At 43.4% G+C, this 18,457-nt stretch overlaps 1 protein-coding gene across 1 annotated transcript in view; it reads right to left on the reverse strand.

The window, feature by feature from the left end:
- ANXA11 (annexin A11) overlaps nucleotides 1–18,457 on the reverse strand; it is a 65,882-nt gene that overhangs the window by 21,666 nt on the left and 25,759 nt on the right. The window contains exons 2-7 of the mRNA XM_019502335.1: nucleotides 10,709–10,771; nucleotides 9,143–9,255; nucleotides 4,327–4,713; nucleotides 3,463–3,550; nucleotides 2,945–3,039; nucleotides 786–899 (exon numbers count right to left, since the gene is read on the reverse strand). Coding sequence (XP_019357880.1) covers nucleotides 786–899; nucleotides 2,945–3,039; nucleotides 3,463–3,550; nucleotides 4,327–4,713; nucleotides 9,143–9,255; nucleotides 10,709–10,763 — 852 coding nt within the window. The 5' untranslated portion in view covers nucleotides 10,764–10,771. The remainder of the gene's footprint in view (nucleotides 1–785; nucleotides 900–2,944; nucleotides 3,040–3,462; nucleotides 3,551–4,326; nucleotides 4,714–9,142; nucleotides 9,256–10,708; nucleotides 10,772–18,457) is intronic.

Below are 18,457 nucleotides of genomic sequence, written 5' to 3' on the forward strand. Positions count from 1 at the left end.
CCAAAACAAAAAAAACAAGTGAACAAAAATCAAAAACAGGTAAGTGCATAAAAGTGATTCCAAATGTCACATTTTATTAAAGATGTTTATATATTTGATTTATAGCAAAATATTTTTAGAAATGCACAGTTTTAAAAATATTTCAGAAAAATTATATAGTTCTAAAGGACTATAGATTTCTGAGTGCTGTTAATTTTATTAACAATTGTTTCATCTCCTTGAACAACCTGCTTTTCCTCTGCAACTGAGAAATTTTTATATAAAAGGTACTAATAAACATAGAAATTTAAGTGTTTATTATTTCAGTTTCCAATCTGAAACAGAAATATTTCATATATGTGAAGTTTTAACTTTTAAAATATTGTTTTGAGATGAAAAATATGTTTCTAAAACATTGGATTTATTTGAGATAAAAATACCTGCTACTATTACAATGTTTTGCATAGTTTAATGATTCCAATGGGAAATATATAATGAGATGGGAAAACATGTTCCAATTTTGCTGAAGGAGGAAACTGTGGTTAAAGGTTAGCCAAAAGTTTTGAAAGCAATAGGTAATTTTTTGGAATGAACATATCTAGGGACCTAATTTTCAAAGGAAACTGGATGTGCAAAATAGTGTTCAGTGCCTCTCAACTTAAGAGATGAGATATAAACCACAATGAGACAATCCAGAGACAAATTTATGGAGTGGATTTAAGCATGCAGGACTCATTTTTATTAACTGAAATGACATCAGCTCAAACAACTCCTGTCATATTAAAAGTTAAATTTCCCAAACAAACCTTTATAGCTTCCTTTATTTCATAAGCATCAAACATTACAGGACTCTTCATCATGGCCAAGATTGTCTTCTCAAAGTTGCCTGAGAGTTCAGATTTAAGATCTTTGATCAAATCCTGATTGGAAGCAAAACAAAAAGTGACTGCGTGGCTTAACAAATACTAACACCAAATTGTTGTAGTTTAGCACTGTGGACAGATTGATAGGCAATGCGTAGGAGAGGCATGGAGAGGATGGGGCACATGTGCCCCCAGATTTCTGTGCTGATGGCGGGGTGCAGGGCTGTAACCTGGCCAGAGCAGTGCCCAGCAACAGCAGGGGCAGTGGCAGCATGGAGTTCTGCCCTCCCATTGGCAACATTGGTCATCTATGAACCAATGCTAACACTAAACTACTCTAACAGAGAAGAGACTCATTATTTGGGAGAATGTGCTGGCTTTACAGATGCAAGCATTTCATCTGTCTGCTTTTTTACCAATATAGTGGAAACCAACCTAATGTAACTATAAAACTTGACTCAAAAAGGTTTTAAATTAAAAGAGTTTAGCTTCCACTTGCAGTGGAGTAGAGAGACAACAGTTAGAGTGAATCAGCTGTAAATCACCCCAATTCTACCACATTTTTACTGATTGTCAGACCACACTCTAAATGACATTTTTCTTAACTTTAAGCCCCACTACACATGCAGGGGATCCAGTGCATGTTTGTGGGATCGTGTATTAGATCTCATTGTGCCTTATTGCTGGTGTAGGGGAAGCCTGATCCCAGGCTCCCCCTGCATGGGAAAGAAGCAAGCTTCCTTGGCTAGGAGCCCAAAATACCCCAGTTGAGGCAATCTGCTCCCCAGACCCTCCAAGCCCCTGCAGCAATTCTTCTGACCCCAGGGGTTCACATACCTTCAGGGTGAGGAGATCACTGCAAGTTGTGATCCTCCAGTTCTGGCAGTTCCCTGCACCCCCAAGCCTTATCAATCAAGGCAGCTGTGATTCCCAGGGTCCTGGGGTTTCCCACACCCCAGAGCCCAGTGGACTACAGTTGCTACAATCCACAGGGCTCTGGGGTGTGGGAAACCCCTGGACTCTGGGGATCACAGCTACTGCAATCTCTAGTGCTCAGGGGTCTTACACCAAGCATGGTGCATCCCTGTCAGCTGGCAGGGCTCCCAGCCTCAGGGGAGACCCTGCTTCATGTGTAAACACCACCTGTAAAATTAGCATGCATTTTTGAGGTCTAACTTTATAGTTGGTTGGAGCTTTTTATGGAGTGTAGCTACTTTGTGCACATCGCTGATCTCCAGGAGCCAGTTAACTGTGCAATACCTATAACATTTAGAGGGGGCCTTATTCACTAACAAAGTCAAGTAATCAAATAACTAATTTAACATTAACTATACAGAGACAGATATTTAACTTCAATCAAAAGGCTTCCTTGACCCAAGTCAATTCTCACAGGCTTGAGAACATTTTTCATGTTCAAGGATCAGTTATGTGAAATTCTTGTGATTTAAGGATACCATATAACAAGATAAGGATACTTCACTGAGGTAAGTACCTTAATCCCTTGCAAAAATGACTTTGCCAACTATCTAGAGATATATGCAGCTGCAACAAACATATGTGCAGGACTGCTGAGGTGTTTTCACTCTTTGCTGCAGATTTCATTTCAAAGGATATTGTTTCTCTGATCAGCTGCATGGAATGACCACTAATGAGCTCCAGCTAATCAAAGAAGTGTAAACTTGAAGTAAAAACTGCAGAAAACAGCTAAGCAACTTGCCCCTAATTCAGGACCCTGATGTGAATTAAATGTGCTGTGAACTTCCTGCATATAAACGATCCAGGTTTTTCTGTACTAATTCCAGGGAACGCTTTTAAAAATAAAGACCTTCAAATGTAATAGACTGTAATAATCAAACAATAAAAACAACATAGAAAACTACACCACGTAACTGGATTACAAGGTGGAAGAAAAGTGGACAGCCAGAATACTGAATGGGGGCAACCAGTCAATGGCAGTCTTCCCATGTGAACTATGTCACCACTGTTTAATTCTCACTGCTTTTTTTCAGGCACTGGCACCATTTGTCTCACTGATAAAGAAAATGAAGTAGATGGAAGCAAGCCTCTTTTTAATCTGCACCCTGCTATGGTGAAATACTTGCCTTTCCATAAGCCGTTTTGAAGGACAGGATGATCTGCTGCCTTTGCTTGCTTGAACGGCTTCCAAGACAATCTATTATTGCCTGCTCATCAGTTCCTGTAAGCACACATATACGACATGCAGTGAACAGTATATGACATTTTTAGAACCATCACATTCTACTAGGTTATGATTTTGTTCCTACCAGTGTCAAACGATAAATTCCCTTTGACTTCAAATGGAGCTGAATTGTACCCTTGGATATATCATGTAGGGATATACGCTACTAAATCAACCTATGATAATTGAAGTGAGCTAATCCCAATCTCAACTGCCAGTACCATGGAAAGAAATATAAACAGACTCATAATGTTGGTTACACCTATGTTTTATCCTAATTGACTAACACAGATAAAAGTTCTGTTTCAAGAACGGAGGATTGTCTTGGAGTTCCATTCTTTGCACATATAACAATGAGAAATGGCAAACAATACTGCTATTCTACCTTCACCATAAACTATAAACCCACAGACAACTCACCAAATCCTTTCATTGCTTTCCTCAAGACTTCTGCATCCCTCAGGGGGTCAAATCCTGGTGCATCAGTGATTGTGCCTCGCGGTCTATGCTAAATAAGTATATCAGCATGTTAGACACTGACTAACTAGAAAACTGTATTTTACAACTCAGGAAAAGTAACTATCATTACTAGCCTGTCTCTTGCTATTTCCCTTGTCTGGAAATGACCATATAAAATTGGAATTAAACTTAACTAGCTGACAGTGGTGTACCATGGGTCTCTGGCTCCCAGGGACCAATGCCTGCATTTGCCCCACCCCCCACCCCCTGGGGACAATTCAAGCAGGGTGCAGAGCCCCCTCTCTTGCCCCACGGCACTTTTGAGGGGAAATTAACATCATGGCACACCAGACACTGGGGGAGGGGCAGTGGCAGGAATTTCCGTCCATAACAGGTAAAGAAGCGTACAACCCACCAAGTGTATACACCAAATGCAGGAGGCACCGCAGCCTCTCGGCCCGGCTGGCACACCCCCACCCCGGCAGGTGCCATGGCACCCTCCCACTCCCCTGTCAGTACGCCACTGCTAGCTGATTCACTCTTATCCCAACAATAAGAAAATTCAGGGGGGGACAAGACACTGCATCTGCCTCGATGCTAGAAAAAGGTCGATGTAATCAAGATTTAAAACTTGGCCCTGGAATTTTATTTTGGATAGTTGGGTGAAATGAGGTTTATTTTCAGTCAGTCTATACTTGTAGTGTTTCCACCTGAAATGAGCCTATCATTTTCCTTGGCTCATATATCCAGTTCTAGTCTTGATAGCTTCTGGTTTATGCAGAGAAAACATGCAATGGAGTGAGAGTAAAACACTGAAGTCCTTACTGTTCCAGGCATGACTGTAGGCATGGCAGATCCTGAATAAGAAGGCACAGAGGGATTCACAGGTGGGCCCGATGGGTAACTTGGCATTGGCTGCTGCCCTGGATAGGTCACTGGTGGCTGCCCTGGATAGGTCACTGGTGGCTGCCCTGGATAGGTCACTGGTGGCTGCCCTGGAGCTGGCAAAGGCTGGCCAGGGTATCCCGGATAAGCTGGCATTGCTGATGGTGGGTTTCCTCCTGGTGGTGGGTACATTCCATAAGAAGCTTGCTGTCCTGGTGGAGGCTGTCCAAAGCCCCCCTGGGGAACAGGAGGATAGCCACCTGCTGCAGGAGGATATACGCTGGGTGGAACATTAGCACCTCCAAAGATTCCTGACATATTGGATGCCTGCAATGTTAAAGCAGATTAAGATGCATTAGATGTTGATTTTCACTAGTATGTTTCAGATCATTTATAGGGACTAATGCAGCACAAAGAAAAGCATGTTTTGTGTCTGTGAAAGTATCATAGTAAGTAGGGTTGGAAGGGACCTAAGCATATCAGCAAGTCCGACCCCCTGCCTTGGGGAGGAACGGACGCTGGGGTCACATGATCCCAATCAGGTGTCCATCCAGCCTCCTCTTAAAGACCCCCAAGGTAGGAGCGAGCCCCACTTCCCTTGGAAGTTGGTTCCAGGTCCTAGCCTCCCTAACCGTAAAGTAATGCCTCTTGATGTCAAGCTTGAACCTGCTCTCTATCAATTTGTGGCCATTATTTCTAGTTACTCTGTGTGGTGCCTGGGGGAACAGGGCATCTCCTATTCCCTGCTGATCCCCCCCCAGGTGAATTTGTAGATGGCCACCAGATCCCCCCTCAGCCTTCTCTTGTGGAGACAAAATAGGTTCAGGCCCTCTAGTCTCTCCCCGTATGGCCTGCCCTGCTGCCCCCAGTCATGCGAGTGGCCCTCCTCTGGACCCACTCAGTGCTAGCCGCATCTCTCTTGAAGTGCAGCGCCCAAAACTGGACGCAGTACTCCAACTGCGGCCTGACCAATGCTGCATAAAGGCGGAGGATCACCTCCCTGGACCTGCTTGTGATGCATCTGTGGATGCATGACAAGGTGCGGTTAGCCTTACTGACAGTTTCCTCGCATTGGCAGCTCATGTTCAACCTGGAGTTGACAATGACTCCAAGATCCCTTTCCACCTGTGTGCTGATGAGAAGAGTGTTCCCCAGCCTATAGGCTGCTGGTTCCTTCTGCCTAGATGCACTACCCTGCACTTGTTCATGTCAAATTCCATCCTATTCTCATCTGCCCACCCCTGTAACCTGTCTAGGTCTAGATGGATTCTGTCCCTCCCTTCTGGTGTGCCCATCTCACCCCACATCTTGGTGTCATCAGTGAACTTGGATGAAGGGGTGGAAAGCATGTTGTCCAAGTCATTGATAAAGATGTTGAACAGTACGGGGCCGAGGACTGAGCCCTGGGGAACCCCACTGCCCACATTCCTCCAGGTCAAAAATGACCCGTCTACCACCACTCTGTGTGTGTGACCGTCCAGCCACTTAGCCACCCATCTGACTGTGTAGGCATCAAAGCCGCAGTCACCTAGTTTTTTTTATGAGAATGGGGTGAGAGACAGGGTCAAACGCCTTCTTAGCATCCAGGAAGATGACATCCACCCCCATGCCTTTGTCCAAGACCTTTGTGACCTGATCATAAAAGGAAATAAGGTTAGTCTGAGAGGATCTTCCCTTAATAAACCTATGGTGGTTCCCCCTGAGCATGATCTTGCCTGCTGGTCTCTTGCAGATGTGCTCCTTGATAATTTTCTCAAAGATCTTCCCCAGAACCGAGGTAAGACTGACAGGCCTATAGTTACCCTGGTCCTCCTTTCTTGTAAATGTGGACCACATTGGCCTTTTTCCAGTTACCTGGCACCTTACCAGAGCTCCATGAGTGCTTGTATAGCCATGCCAGGTGCCCTGCAATGACCACCACCAATTCCCTCAGCACCCTTGGATGAAGGGCATCCAGGACTGCTGATTTGAACACAACCAGCCCCTCCAGGAATTCCCTAACTACGTCATCCCTAACCTTGGGCCTGGCAGTGCCTCCCCCGAGTCCTTCTGTACTCCCAGTGGGGGAGATGTCCTAGTCCCCGATCAGAAAAAGGAGACAAAGAATTTGTTAAAGAGGTCTGCTTTTTCGTTTGCAGCAATCACTAGATTGCCAAGCGCATCCTGCAGGGGCCCTACATTACCCAGTGCCGCCTTCTTGCTCCCTATGTATTTGAAAAAGGACCTTTTGTTATCCTTAATCCTGGTTGCCAGCCCCAGTTCCATCTCAGCCTTGGCCTTCCTAACAGCTGCCTTACAGCCTCAAGCGACAGAGGTGTGATCCTCTTTGATAACAGCCCCTTGCTTCCATTGGATGTATGCCCCCTTTTTAGCCCTCAGGCATTCCTGAATGCCCTTGCTGAGCCACAGGGACTTTTTAGAACTCTTACCCCGGTTGGCAAGCATTGGGACTGACTCCCTTTGGGCTCGGAGGATTGTCTCCTTGAGGAACGACCACCCGTCTTGGACTCCCATCTCCCCAAAGCTTCGGGATCCTAATGCCTCTTGTACTAGTCTTCTTAACTCACTGAAGTCAGGCCTCCTGAAGTCAAGGACTTCCACTTAACTGCTAGCCGTTGACAACCTGTGCTGGACAGTGAATTCCAGCAGGCAATGATCGCTATCACCCAGGTGGCCGAGAACCTGCAATTCCCTCACCAGGTCATCGCCTGTGGCAAAGACCAGGTCCAGCAGGGCATTTCTCCTGGTGGGACTGTGCACCTCCTGAGTTAGGTGGAGGTCCTGTATCTCAGCTAGCAATCTACGTGAGTGGTCAGACCTAGCTAACTGCTCTTCCCAGCAGATGTCTGGGTAGTTCAGGTCACCCATAACTACACCACTTCTCTTGACTTGACAGCCTTCACAAGCTGTCTTAAAAAATCCCAGTCCAGCTCTTTCCCCTGGTTTGGCGCTCTGTAATAGACACCCACCATTAAGACCCTTTTCCCACAACCCCCTTGTATTCTTACCCAGAGCACTTCAGTCAGCCCCTCTTCCGACCCCACCTCGCTCATTCACAAGGTGTATTGCTCCTTGACATAGAGTACTACACCCCTGCTCCTTCATATAGCCTTGGGGTAATAGGAAGGCACCCCCAGCTTTGAACTCACAACCTTTTGATCTAAGCTTCTACCTACAAGCCCCTAAGTCAGAGCCAGGACAGACCCAAGCTTTTCTTGAATTGTTCTCTCAAAAGAAACACTGACCAGTAACCATGTAAAAAAAAAAACAAAAAAAAAAAAAGAAAGAAAGAACTATTGCACATACTCGTAATGCACTCTTATTGCAAGCTCCTCTACTGCAGGAAGCAGAACTTATGGACAGACAAACACAAAATTAGTGAAGGTATGAACTTACAGTATGTCAGCTATTCTTCACTCACTGCCTATCTGCATGTTTTTACCTTGCAGCACCATAGTCAGGTCTCCAGCATTAAAGCTAGTGTCTCCAGCATTATATTCCAGTGTCTAGAACAGCCAGCACCAGTAGCCCTGCAGTCCTTACTATTCAAGTGTTAGCCAATTAAAAATAAAAGTTCCTAAAGTAAAACTACAGGACAATTCCCTCTCAGATCATGGGTGTCTACTGCATAATCATTAAGTTTAATGCAGATTAACTATAAGATAGAAGAAGTAATGTGCTTTTGCCTTTGGTATTAAGTGGTAGAATCTTCCTACAGTTCAGTCTCTGGCACACTTGGTCACATGGATAGAAGTCTGCAGAAATTACAGGAAAGGTGCTTACTTTCAGTATGCAATCTCATATTTCCAGAATTAGTGAACTTTAGCTGTCCTCTGTGATGAAGGACTTTGCAGTGATTGTACAATGCTTACATGAAGTTGTTTTTTTTCCACTAGCATAACCAAAGCTAGAATTGCTTCCCCCCACCCCCCCCAAGTCATTTTCATGCTGCTAATACTACTGCATACTTATTTTAAACTGCTAGCTATCAAGTGTCCACACATAATAAATGCATTTGTCATACAAATGCCTGGGGGGAAAAAACTGCTGCATTGTACACACAGTGTAACAAGACTGTTATAAAAAAATTAAACTCTTCAGCAGTTCCTATTCTGAGCAAACTCAGGAGGAAAAAAATCACATTCTAGGTTTCTCTACTTTAAACCTCCAGGAAGTATTCTTCACGTACACTACGTAAGTGGAGAGACTTCATTGGTTGCAAGAATGGGTGTGCTAGAGGATGACCCTTGATTCTCATCAGGGAATGAGCCACTCTCTCGTGTTATAACCTCAGCTAAGTCACTGATTTACTGCCTTCCTCATTCAGACTGGTTAAAGAGTTGGGTAAAAACAAAACTGGAATAGAGTTTGCCAATGCAAACAAGTTAACCACCTACACATGCACTATTCAGACTTCTCCTTCCTGTTCTTGCAGTCCAAGAACAAGAACACACGACAAAAATTTCCCTTTTTTGTGGCTTAATAGCATAACACATGACATATATATGGGTTGGTTTATTTTTTTGTTGGGGGGAGTTAAATGAGTTTGCACTGTTGCAAACTAAACTACATCCCAACATAGTTTAGTTTGCAACATTGCAACCTGTAACTTTTCAGCCAATGGTCTACTCTTGTATTTCCTGTATTAAACACAAATACTGAAAATTCACCCAACTGTTCTTGCTCCTATGTTGGAAACACAGGTTCACACTTAAGTAGATCATATCTGAAGTATAACAAGTAGCATTGTACTCACCATCCCTGCAATGTAGTCTGGATTAAACTGGCTGGAATAACTGGCAACATTTTCCAGTCCGATTGGCGGTGGATTTGAAGGAGGATAGGCAGAGCCACCCCAGGGATTACTACCTGAAATCATCACACAGAGTTCACATACCAAAAATATAAACATTTTAGTCTGTTAATTGATACTTACATTTCTACCGATAACCTCTGATAACAATGGTAGTCCAAACAAGAGGAAAAATAAATTAACAAGAGAACTTGCAAGATAGTAGCTACTTTTCATATCACCAATGTGCTTCACCAGATGTGTGTAATATGGTAATGGGTTAAAGATCCTTAGATCACTAAGACCATGATTAAAAACAAACTTAAGTATAGTTCAAGAAGCTTCAAATCTGAGAATAATAAAATTCAACAACATAGATTTACCAGAAAAAGCTTAATGTTCTATATTCACTTAATTGGTTGTTTTATTAGAAGGACACTCTGATACACTTTGAAATTCTGGCAATTTAATGATCTGTTTTCATCCCTTCATTATCAAATAATATACAAGTTCATCCCCTGTTGCAAAGATACTTCAACACCCTTTACTACCATTGCAGCAACACTGTTGGAAGCTGTCTCCCTTTGATAAGCTGTGTCCACTGCTTTGCCACATTTCATGGTAAGTATTGACTACTTTTTCTAATCAAAGCTCTGTATTCTATGCAATCTACTGGCCTCAAATAATGTAGTACCCCCAAAACATTCAACCAGACCCTCTTACCCATTTTATACTTCCTGTACTGATGGTGCTGGATTGAGAAAGGGACGTTATTCCTGCTAGCTGTTGATTCTGATCAAGATTTTTCACAAATTCTATGTGATGCTGGGCACCCTGGCCTTGGAGTCCTCAGTGTGAAATGCCTTAAAATGGTCTGGGTTTGCAAAACATACGAAGTGCCCATCCTCTGTAAAAGAGGTTCCTTCATAACAACAAAACTGGGCACCCAGATTACTCTTCCCCATCTAATTTTCTCAGCTCTCAATAGGAAATCCAGGCCTTTTAAAAATGTTGACACTAACATTTTCAGTTTTTGATGTGATGCATATTTTCATACCGAGTATGCCTAACTCCTGTAATGGGTTCCTGGGGGAAGCTGGAAGCTGGCAGCCAGCTGAATAGGGATGCCTGGTACCCAGGAAGGCACGGGAAGCAGCTGTCAGGACTTTAGGCTCTCTGGCGAGAATGCGTCTCCTCTTTCCTTTCTCCTTTCACGGACATTTTGGCCAAACCAGAAGAGACTTAAAATATGAGGGAGGTTTGATTTCTTATACCCCAATTTACCACTCCAGCTTTAACAGGTACTGATTTAGAAAAACTTACATAAGCTACATAGATCTTTAACACACATATACACAAGATTTGACATGTGAAGACCGATCATTTTATGACAGGATAGCCTGTGACAGCAGAAAACACAAACTCAACAATGCAAGTAATCTCTTCCGTCCTATATCCCAGTTTGAGGAGTCGTTCAAATCCCTTCTTTTTTCTACTTCATCTAAACAATCCACGCTAATGACCATTTACCTGGAGCTGTTGGTGGATATCCACCTGGTGGAGGAGGGTAGCCTGGGTAACTCATGGTTAAACCTGAAAAAAAGAAAGAAAGAGTGTGATGCTATCTACACATTTTTTATACTTTACTACCTTATATTTCTCAAATACATTTAACAGGATACATTTTCAAAATGGTCTAGTTAGTATCACACACACACACACACACACACACACACACACACACACACAACACAAATTGAATAAAGCACAAGTGTGGGGAGGAGGGAAGGAGGGGGAAAAAAAAAAAAAAATCACTGACCCTGAAATTGCAAGACAACATTCTTAAATGACAGGTAAGGATTCAGTCCCATATTTTGCGTACATATTCCTCAGTCATGGTTTCTGGACACACAGAATCTTGTAGACTTATTTTTATGCCATATTTACAGACTGATTTTAAATTTCTAGTGTATCATGAGGTGTCAATAAGCCAAGAGACTCCTGTTGTGACAGTAAATTACCCATTTGTTAATAGTCTTGCTGAAACATTTCTATGGCAACTAGGCATCATAACTGGTGATAAAGAAATCTTTGGAAAAGCTTAGACTAACAGAAGCACATTGATACACATGGCTTTTTCTTGTACATTTATCTTTCTCTGTATTTCATAAAATATTTAAAATCAACTGTATCAGTTTTTAACCACACTTGGTTTGTTCTTTATCCTTCCTGGCTGCAGGAGCAGCGTCCCCAGTTATCGTCAAGAAATATATTGAAAGTGCTGAGAATGTTCCAGTAGGACTGAAAAAAAAGTCACTTCTGTAGGGGAAAAGAAACAACCCAGTGAAAATAAGCCAGTCCATTTGTAAAGCCACTGCAAAGAGCATCTCTTCCCCTCCTCTCCCACAAAGCTTAGAATAAATTTGGATACATAGGGCACCAACTCAAATACAGCACACCATGCCCCATCTCAGCTTACCAGAACCATATGCTCTCATCAAAACCCAAAATGCTCAATAATTCTCATGTCATTGTTTTGCTTCTAAAATAACTTGCTGCTCCTCATGCAAACTCTATTAACATAAAATTATTTGGGGTTTAAATTTACCAGGTCCTCAAAGAAATTCAAAACTAAACACGTGGTCAATTTAACCATTCCTGCTGTTACACTCCCCCTAACTTGCATTCTCAGCAGAAGAATAAAAGGAAAGGCCAATATTGATTAAAAAGAAGAAAAGACCTGTAGCTTACCTTCTTTAACTGCAAGTATTTCTTCAATGGATAAAAAGAAAAAATAGGAGAGATAAGTCTGTTCACACTGAAGATTGGACAGCATTTTGTATCTATTCAGGGTGTAGACAGAAGCCATATTTGAAACATTTCAAATGCCTCTGAAGTGCTTCAAACAGTGAGCCAGACAGATGCACATGATATTTGAAATGCTCCATAAACAACTGAGGCACTCCATAAGTGACCCCACTGGGATTAGGTACAATTTAGAAGCACTTCAAAACAAAGTGCTTCTTGTTATACATGGACACGCTATGGAAGTGGGGTCCAATCTTTTTTGGCAGGTGCCACAGAGTAAGACCAGCACTCTGAGTACCACTGATCTGCTTCCCTCAATCCAATCTGCTGTTATGCTGTCTGCTCTGTGCCTTGTGCTCCCTGGTTGACACAGTGTTCCCAACTCCCTCTCCAATCTGACACATGCAACACACAGAGACTGCAAGTGCCAGTTGTGACATGTGCCGCAGGTTGGTTCGCTACCCCTGCTCTATGGAATGCAACAGGAGAACCCTAGGTCCACCAGCATCCCACAGTGCTCTGCTCCACCCACACCACTCATGACAGAGGATGGAGAAAGCAGGAGTAGACTGTTAGTGATCACTCTTCTGCGCACTCTGCCTCCACTCTCCCGGAGTGGTCCCTGTGGAGCCAGGAGACCACATGCTTCACAATACCTCCAGCAGAAGAATGAAGGTGGGGTGGCTGGGGCAGAAAAAAATAACAGCGGTCATTGTAGCCATACATCTACACCAGCAGCACCAACTGCCAGAAGTCACCACTGCCCTGAGTGCCCTGCCATTCTGTTAGGCCTCTGCACCCCCTGTCAGAGCGGGGCTTCCTGCTCCCCAGCCCCATCCCCACATTGCACTTTGCAGCTGGTTTCCTGATTCTACCACGGAGGTGTTGCAAGACAATGAAGGCAGAGCAGACAGCAGAGTTTGCCAACATCAGTTCTGCTCCTACCCCATGGATGAACCCCCAGCCTGGACCCCCAACAATTCTGAAGCATTCCAGCAAGGGTGGCGTGACATGGAGGATGTACGTCTTTCCACATCTGGCGTACTCAATTTTTTTGTGCAGCTGCACTTTGAAGCCCTTTAAATGTGACATTTGTCTGCAGCTTCAGTTCCACTATTCCTTCTGCATAGTCACACATTTTCTTCTCTGGTTTGTGTGGAACTTTCACACAGCAACAGGGATGTGGAAGAAATCCTCAGGTTTAGAAAATCGTAAAAAGTGACAATGTCAGAACCGGATATTTCAACCTCATTTCAAAGGCCTGACTAGATTTTGAATAGCTGATGCTCATTTAACTTGAAGCAAAAAGTAAGGAAATTCTCTGATTATAATTAGCAGGGGAAACACACACAACACGGATAACCCCCTTGCTGTCTCTACACAAGGAAATGTATTTAACAAACTAGAAACATGGGAATGTGCATTCTCAGTTTGGTACTCAGCATGAGAAAGGCAAACTACTGTCTCAGTTACCGTCTATCAACAATCCTTCTTCACCTATCAATCTTCTAACATAAGGCTTTTCCTGCACTCTAAAATTGAGCCTGAAAAAAGGCTTAAGTTCTGATTTCCTCTTCACACTATGAGCCCAGTCATTCACGCTCTAGCTACCTCTGAGCTCCAACCAGGTAGCATAGCCACAGATACTTCAGCTTAGCTACTCAGACCTCTGTCATATTAAAGTTGACAAATACAATAATCTGTTCTTCCTCAAATTTTGGAGGCATGTTTCAGATCTGAACTCAAAACAGCTGGTCACCTTGATCTTTATGTTCCATGCTAAAAACCCAGAGCCAAGCATATCAAAACACTGCAGAAGGACTGGGCCAAGATACAAATTCTGTGGCCAAGACCTTTTCTTACTTCAAATAGATTTGTTTTCATCAGAAATGTTATCAAAAGAAGCAACAAGTGAATTCTACTGTAATGCTCTTAAACTAAACACCTTTCAGTCAGGCTGGCATCAAGGTCCTATCGTGTCCTCCTCTCATGACCATGTCTCCTCTTCCACTCAGGGACTTGCACATTAGAAGATTGTTGCATCAAGAAAGCAAAAAAGGTTTGAGTACATTAATCCTAATGCTCAAGGTACAAAAATAACTATTCAGCTAAAAACAAACCCCAGATCAGCACCAATTCAGGGATAACTACAGCAGGTGTAGACAATGAGCACATCTACACATTCATTAATGCACCATAATTACAGAGCATTAAGTCTGCACCTGTAATAACAGGTGCAAACTTAATGCACTGTAAATTGGTGCTATTGCACATTTGTGCAGATGAATGTTTTTAGTGACATTAATGCGCATTAGACTAAACCTACTGGGCAATTATGCATTAGCACAGGTTTTGCCTGCCATACTAGTGTGCAGGAGAATGAGTCTTCTTCACGTTAAAAGTCTTGCGTAGATGTGCCTAGTCACCTCTTCTTTCACATATGCTACTTCTCAAAAAATTAAAAAAAACTAAGAATACAAAACAATTTGTAGGATCAAGATCCATCAGGGGAGGAGTGAGGATTGTGTTTTATGTTACAGTATTTATACTCTGAGATGCAGACACATCTTAATTCACAGAGCACTGTTTAGATGGAAAAAAAGAAAAAACAACCCTAAGACCTTCTGGCTCCTACAGCTGGAGAAACTTTGATTTGCACTGCAAAATTACTAGCTTCAGTTTGGTTTTCAGGTTCAATAGTGACTAAAATTTGAAGGAGAACAAGTGGCCTTTAGCAAGAGCCACAGTTTTTAGTAATTATTAAGAAACCCAAGAGCCCGTCATGCTATGCTTTTAGGCCTTAATGGCTTCCTATTACTTAAATTTTGGTTGAGAAATATTTTTCAGATTCTTAACAAACTTTGTATCTAGTTACAAAAGGCAGTCCTTTAATTAAAGATCAAAATTAATTGATCTCTAGATCAAAAATATTGGGGAACCAGGGAGGGAAATTCTGCTTCATTTAACCAGTAACTGAATTATTATATTCGCTCTGCAGGCCGGGTAAACTGGAGTCATTCCTTATGTGAAACCTACACAGGGATCCTCCACACAGGAAGCCCTCACTGCAAACACCTGGGAAGAGACTAATAACTTTTTCTGAGTCATAGTTTCATAGTTTCTAGGGTCGGAAGGGACCTGAGCAGATCGTCTAGTCCGACCCCCTACCATGGCAGGAAGAGCACTGGGGTCAAATGACCCCAGTAAGGTGGTCATCCAACCTCCTCTTAAAAACCCCCAGGGTAGGAGCCTGCACCACCTCACTTGGAAGCTGGTTCCAGACTCTAGCCGCCCTGACTGTGAAGTAGCGCCTCCTGATGTCCAACTTAAACCTTCCCTCCGCCAGCTTGTGACCATTGTTCCTGGTATCATTGACTTCAAGTAGGCTCACAGGGCTCTGACAAATGTGCAGCTCCCCATTGTAACTCATGGAACTTCACAGAAAGTGTCTTGAGTTACAACAAATCCCCTGACCCAACAGACATTCACTGTTTGATTTGCAGGGGGGGGGGGGACAATCAAGCCCAACTCTGGAGCCAGTCCAGGAGAGGCAGTCTGTATGTCTACAGCTTTTCTCCCCTAATCCCACCCCCTGCCTCCAAGCTCTTGTGTTATATCTTGAGGATAGGAGGGGAAGGGAAAGGGAGGAAGGGAGCTCTGTCTGGGGTTTGCCATCCCAGCTCATTTGCCCCACCTTCCAGTGCAGGCTGGGCAAACCCCAGGTGGAGCTCCCTCCCATCCTGAGAAGTAGAGTGTAGAGTGCTTTCAAGAGGCTGACTGCACAACAAAACTTCTGTCTTCACCCTCAGTTGCACCGTAATGGTGCTGCTGTTCCATTCTTCTTCCTCTCCACTAGAACTTACCGGTTTCCAGATACTCCACACCCTCACTCTGTCAACAGTGGCATATGAAAAACACACATCCACACTGCTCTCAGGCACTAAGGGGTGGAGAGGCAGGGAAACTAGTTCCCACCCAGATGTTGTATTTGCACATTCTATCTCAGGATGTTCCCAGTCTCTCAAAAGGGTGATTTCCGCAGTAGAGAGCTGATTGCATGAGAGAGCAATTCCATGAGTCAGAATTGTTAAATTTCCTATCCTCCCTCCAAATTTTTCAGTATAAAGGACTACTGAATCCTTTATACTGAGTCCAAAGCCTGTGAAACACTTTGGGATGAGATGGGATAGGATGGAATAAGTGCCTTAGCTGTCTAAATATAATGGCAAAGGACACAGGGGATTCTTCTCCCTAATCAATAAACCTATCCCTATCATTTTTAATTGGAACATTAAAAAAAAAAAAAGAAACAGAAAATGATCCTTTTGGCACTGCTTTCTCCTCCATGTGTGAGAATAGATAGATAACTTATTTTAGAAAAAAAAACACGTTGAAAACATTTCACACAGGATTACTTTTTTGCCTACTTGTTCTATTGGAGTCTTCCTCAAATTTTTCAACAGGTTCCATAGTGGTTCCTTCAAAAGTTTAAATTAAAATATCTATAAAATTGCCACTCTTCAGATTTCTTTTTACTCATGCATTTGTTATATAAGCCTAGAGTATCTATTAGGAACATAAGCCAGAGTGAATGGGCAAAACACACACTCAAACAGCAGGGACCAGATTCTTCATTTTTAAGTGTACTTAGGCTAGCCCCACTGGGAGTGCAGATTTGGGATCCAAGCATGTGTTCATGTCCACTGCTAAGACTGACAGTGCATATAAAAAAGTAAAAACTTGTCACTGTTGTACAATAAATCTCTAAACATTTATTTTAATGTTTGCTGACAAGAAATGCCAAGGCAAATAATAATACATTTATAGTGCAAATTTTTTCACTGTCCTTTTTGGAGGCTAGAAAAAGACAACGTTCTCAGCTGGACTTGTTTTCTTTGTAAAGACACTGTAATTCACTAAAATGTAAGAGCATGAGAAATCTGAGCTCCGTTAAAATGGGCTCAGATCTAGATTATATTAAAATCCAAGTGGCATTTTCAAGACATTCTTATCTCAGAGAAGTGTTAATTACTGGAGACAATTCCAGCCTAAAAGGACCTTGGAAATACTACCCGTTGACAAAGCTGAAGCCCCAACTTTGCCTAGAATACCTAAGAGTGTCACCAAAACTTGTACCCATGGCTGAGGAGAGAATTTTTCAGGGGAAACATACCAAGAACTCTCTTCCCACTTACTAACCTGTGTACTGCTGCAGGAGAGAAGGAGACAGGCAGCATGTGGCACAGCTTCACTGTGTAGTACCTTCTGCTTTGGAAAATGCAGCAGAGCTCTGCCCTTTCAAGTGCTTCTTAATCTCTGCTAGCAGGCATAAGAAACCTGCTGGCCACACCTCTTGAACACTGGGTCAATGAACCTTACCTACGGGCCCACTTCCTCTACTGGAGCTTTTAATGAAACTGAACTGCACAAGAAAAATATCTTCAGACGCCTCTGCCTGCAATTTACAGCTAACAAAACCAGTGTGGTTCTCTTTGTTTGAAAGCACAATTTAGCCTAATTTTTGCAGTATTAGGGATCAAACTATATAAATGTACTAGCCAACTACCCATCACGAATGACTGATTTAAAATAATAGAGTGTTTACATGTCCTCCCCACCCTGCTTACCCTTTGGGGCTGGCCACGTAAATACTCCCTACATAGCTGCCGCCTCCTCCTCCAGCCACCAGCGCAGGAGCTCCCTCCCCCGGCCTCCACCTCCTCCCCTGAGCACCAGGGCTTCCCCCTGCCACCACCTCCCAGCCAGCTGTTGTGTGCATGCATGCCCACCTCTGCCCCCTGCCCACCTCCACCCCACTCAGGCCTGCACAGGCAATAGCTGCCCTCACTCTTGGCAGTGCATACACAGTTGACCAAAAGCGTTACAGACAGACACACACAGACAGACAAAGTGTTTTATTATATTAGAATGGCAAATGGAGTGGGGGGGAAAAAAAGTCGACAGTTCAGATATTTTGCTATATACTAACCTCCTCATTGTAATAACACCTGACCTTTCTGAGATCAGATGCCACCTATTGTTATAATCCCCCACCTTCCCACAGCTTTTAAAAATGAAGCAGACTGATTAACAGAGACACAGTTATGACAGCTTAGCAAGTCCTGCCCTTGAAAATATATTAACATGACAAAATGCAGCAAGTTTTTACTTTGCGCCATGTGTTCAATCTTCTTTAAAGCAACTGCTGTTTCACTGGTCCCACACAAGAGAATATAGCACAGGTACTTATGAAGTGCTACAGCAGGGGTGGGGAAAATACGGCCCGGGGACTGAATGCAGCCTGTCAGGCAACTCCATCTGGCCTGCAGCACCCCTCCATAAGCCCTGGCCCTGGGCTGCCCATCTACAAGCCATGCCTCCATGCAGGAGGTGCAGCTTTGGTTGCTAAGCAACCACCCCAGCCTGGCCTGACCTGCCCCAGCCCCAGCCCCAGCCCCAGCCCCAGCCCCA

Source organism: Gavialis gangeticus, unplaced genomic scaffold (assembly GCF_001723915.1).
Source record: "Gavialis gangeticus isolate Ggan-Ray unplaced genomic scaffold, GavGan_comp1, whole genome shotgun sequence".
Taxonomy (NCBI): domain Eukaryota; kingdom Metazoa; phylum Chordata; order Crocodylia; family Gavialidae; genus Gavialis; species Gavialis gangeticus.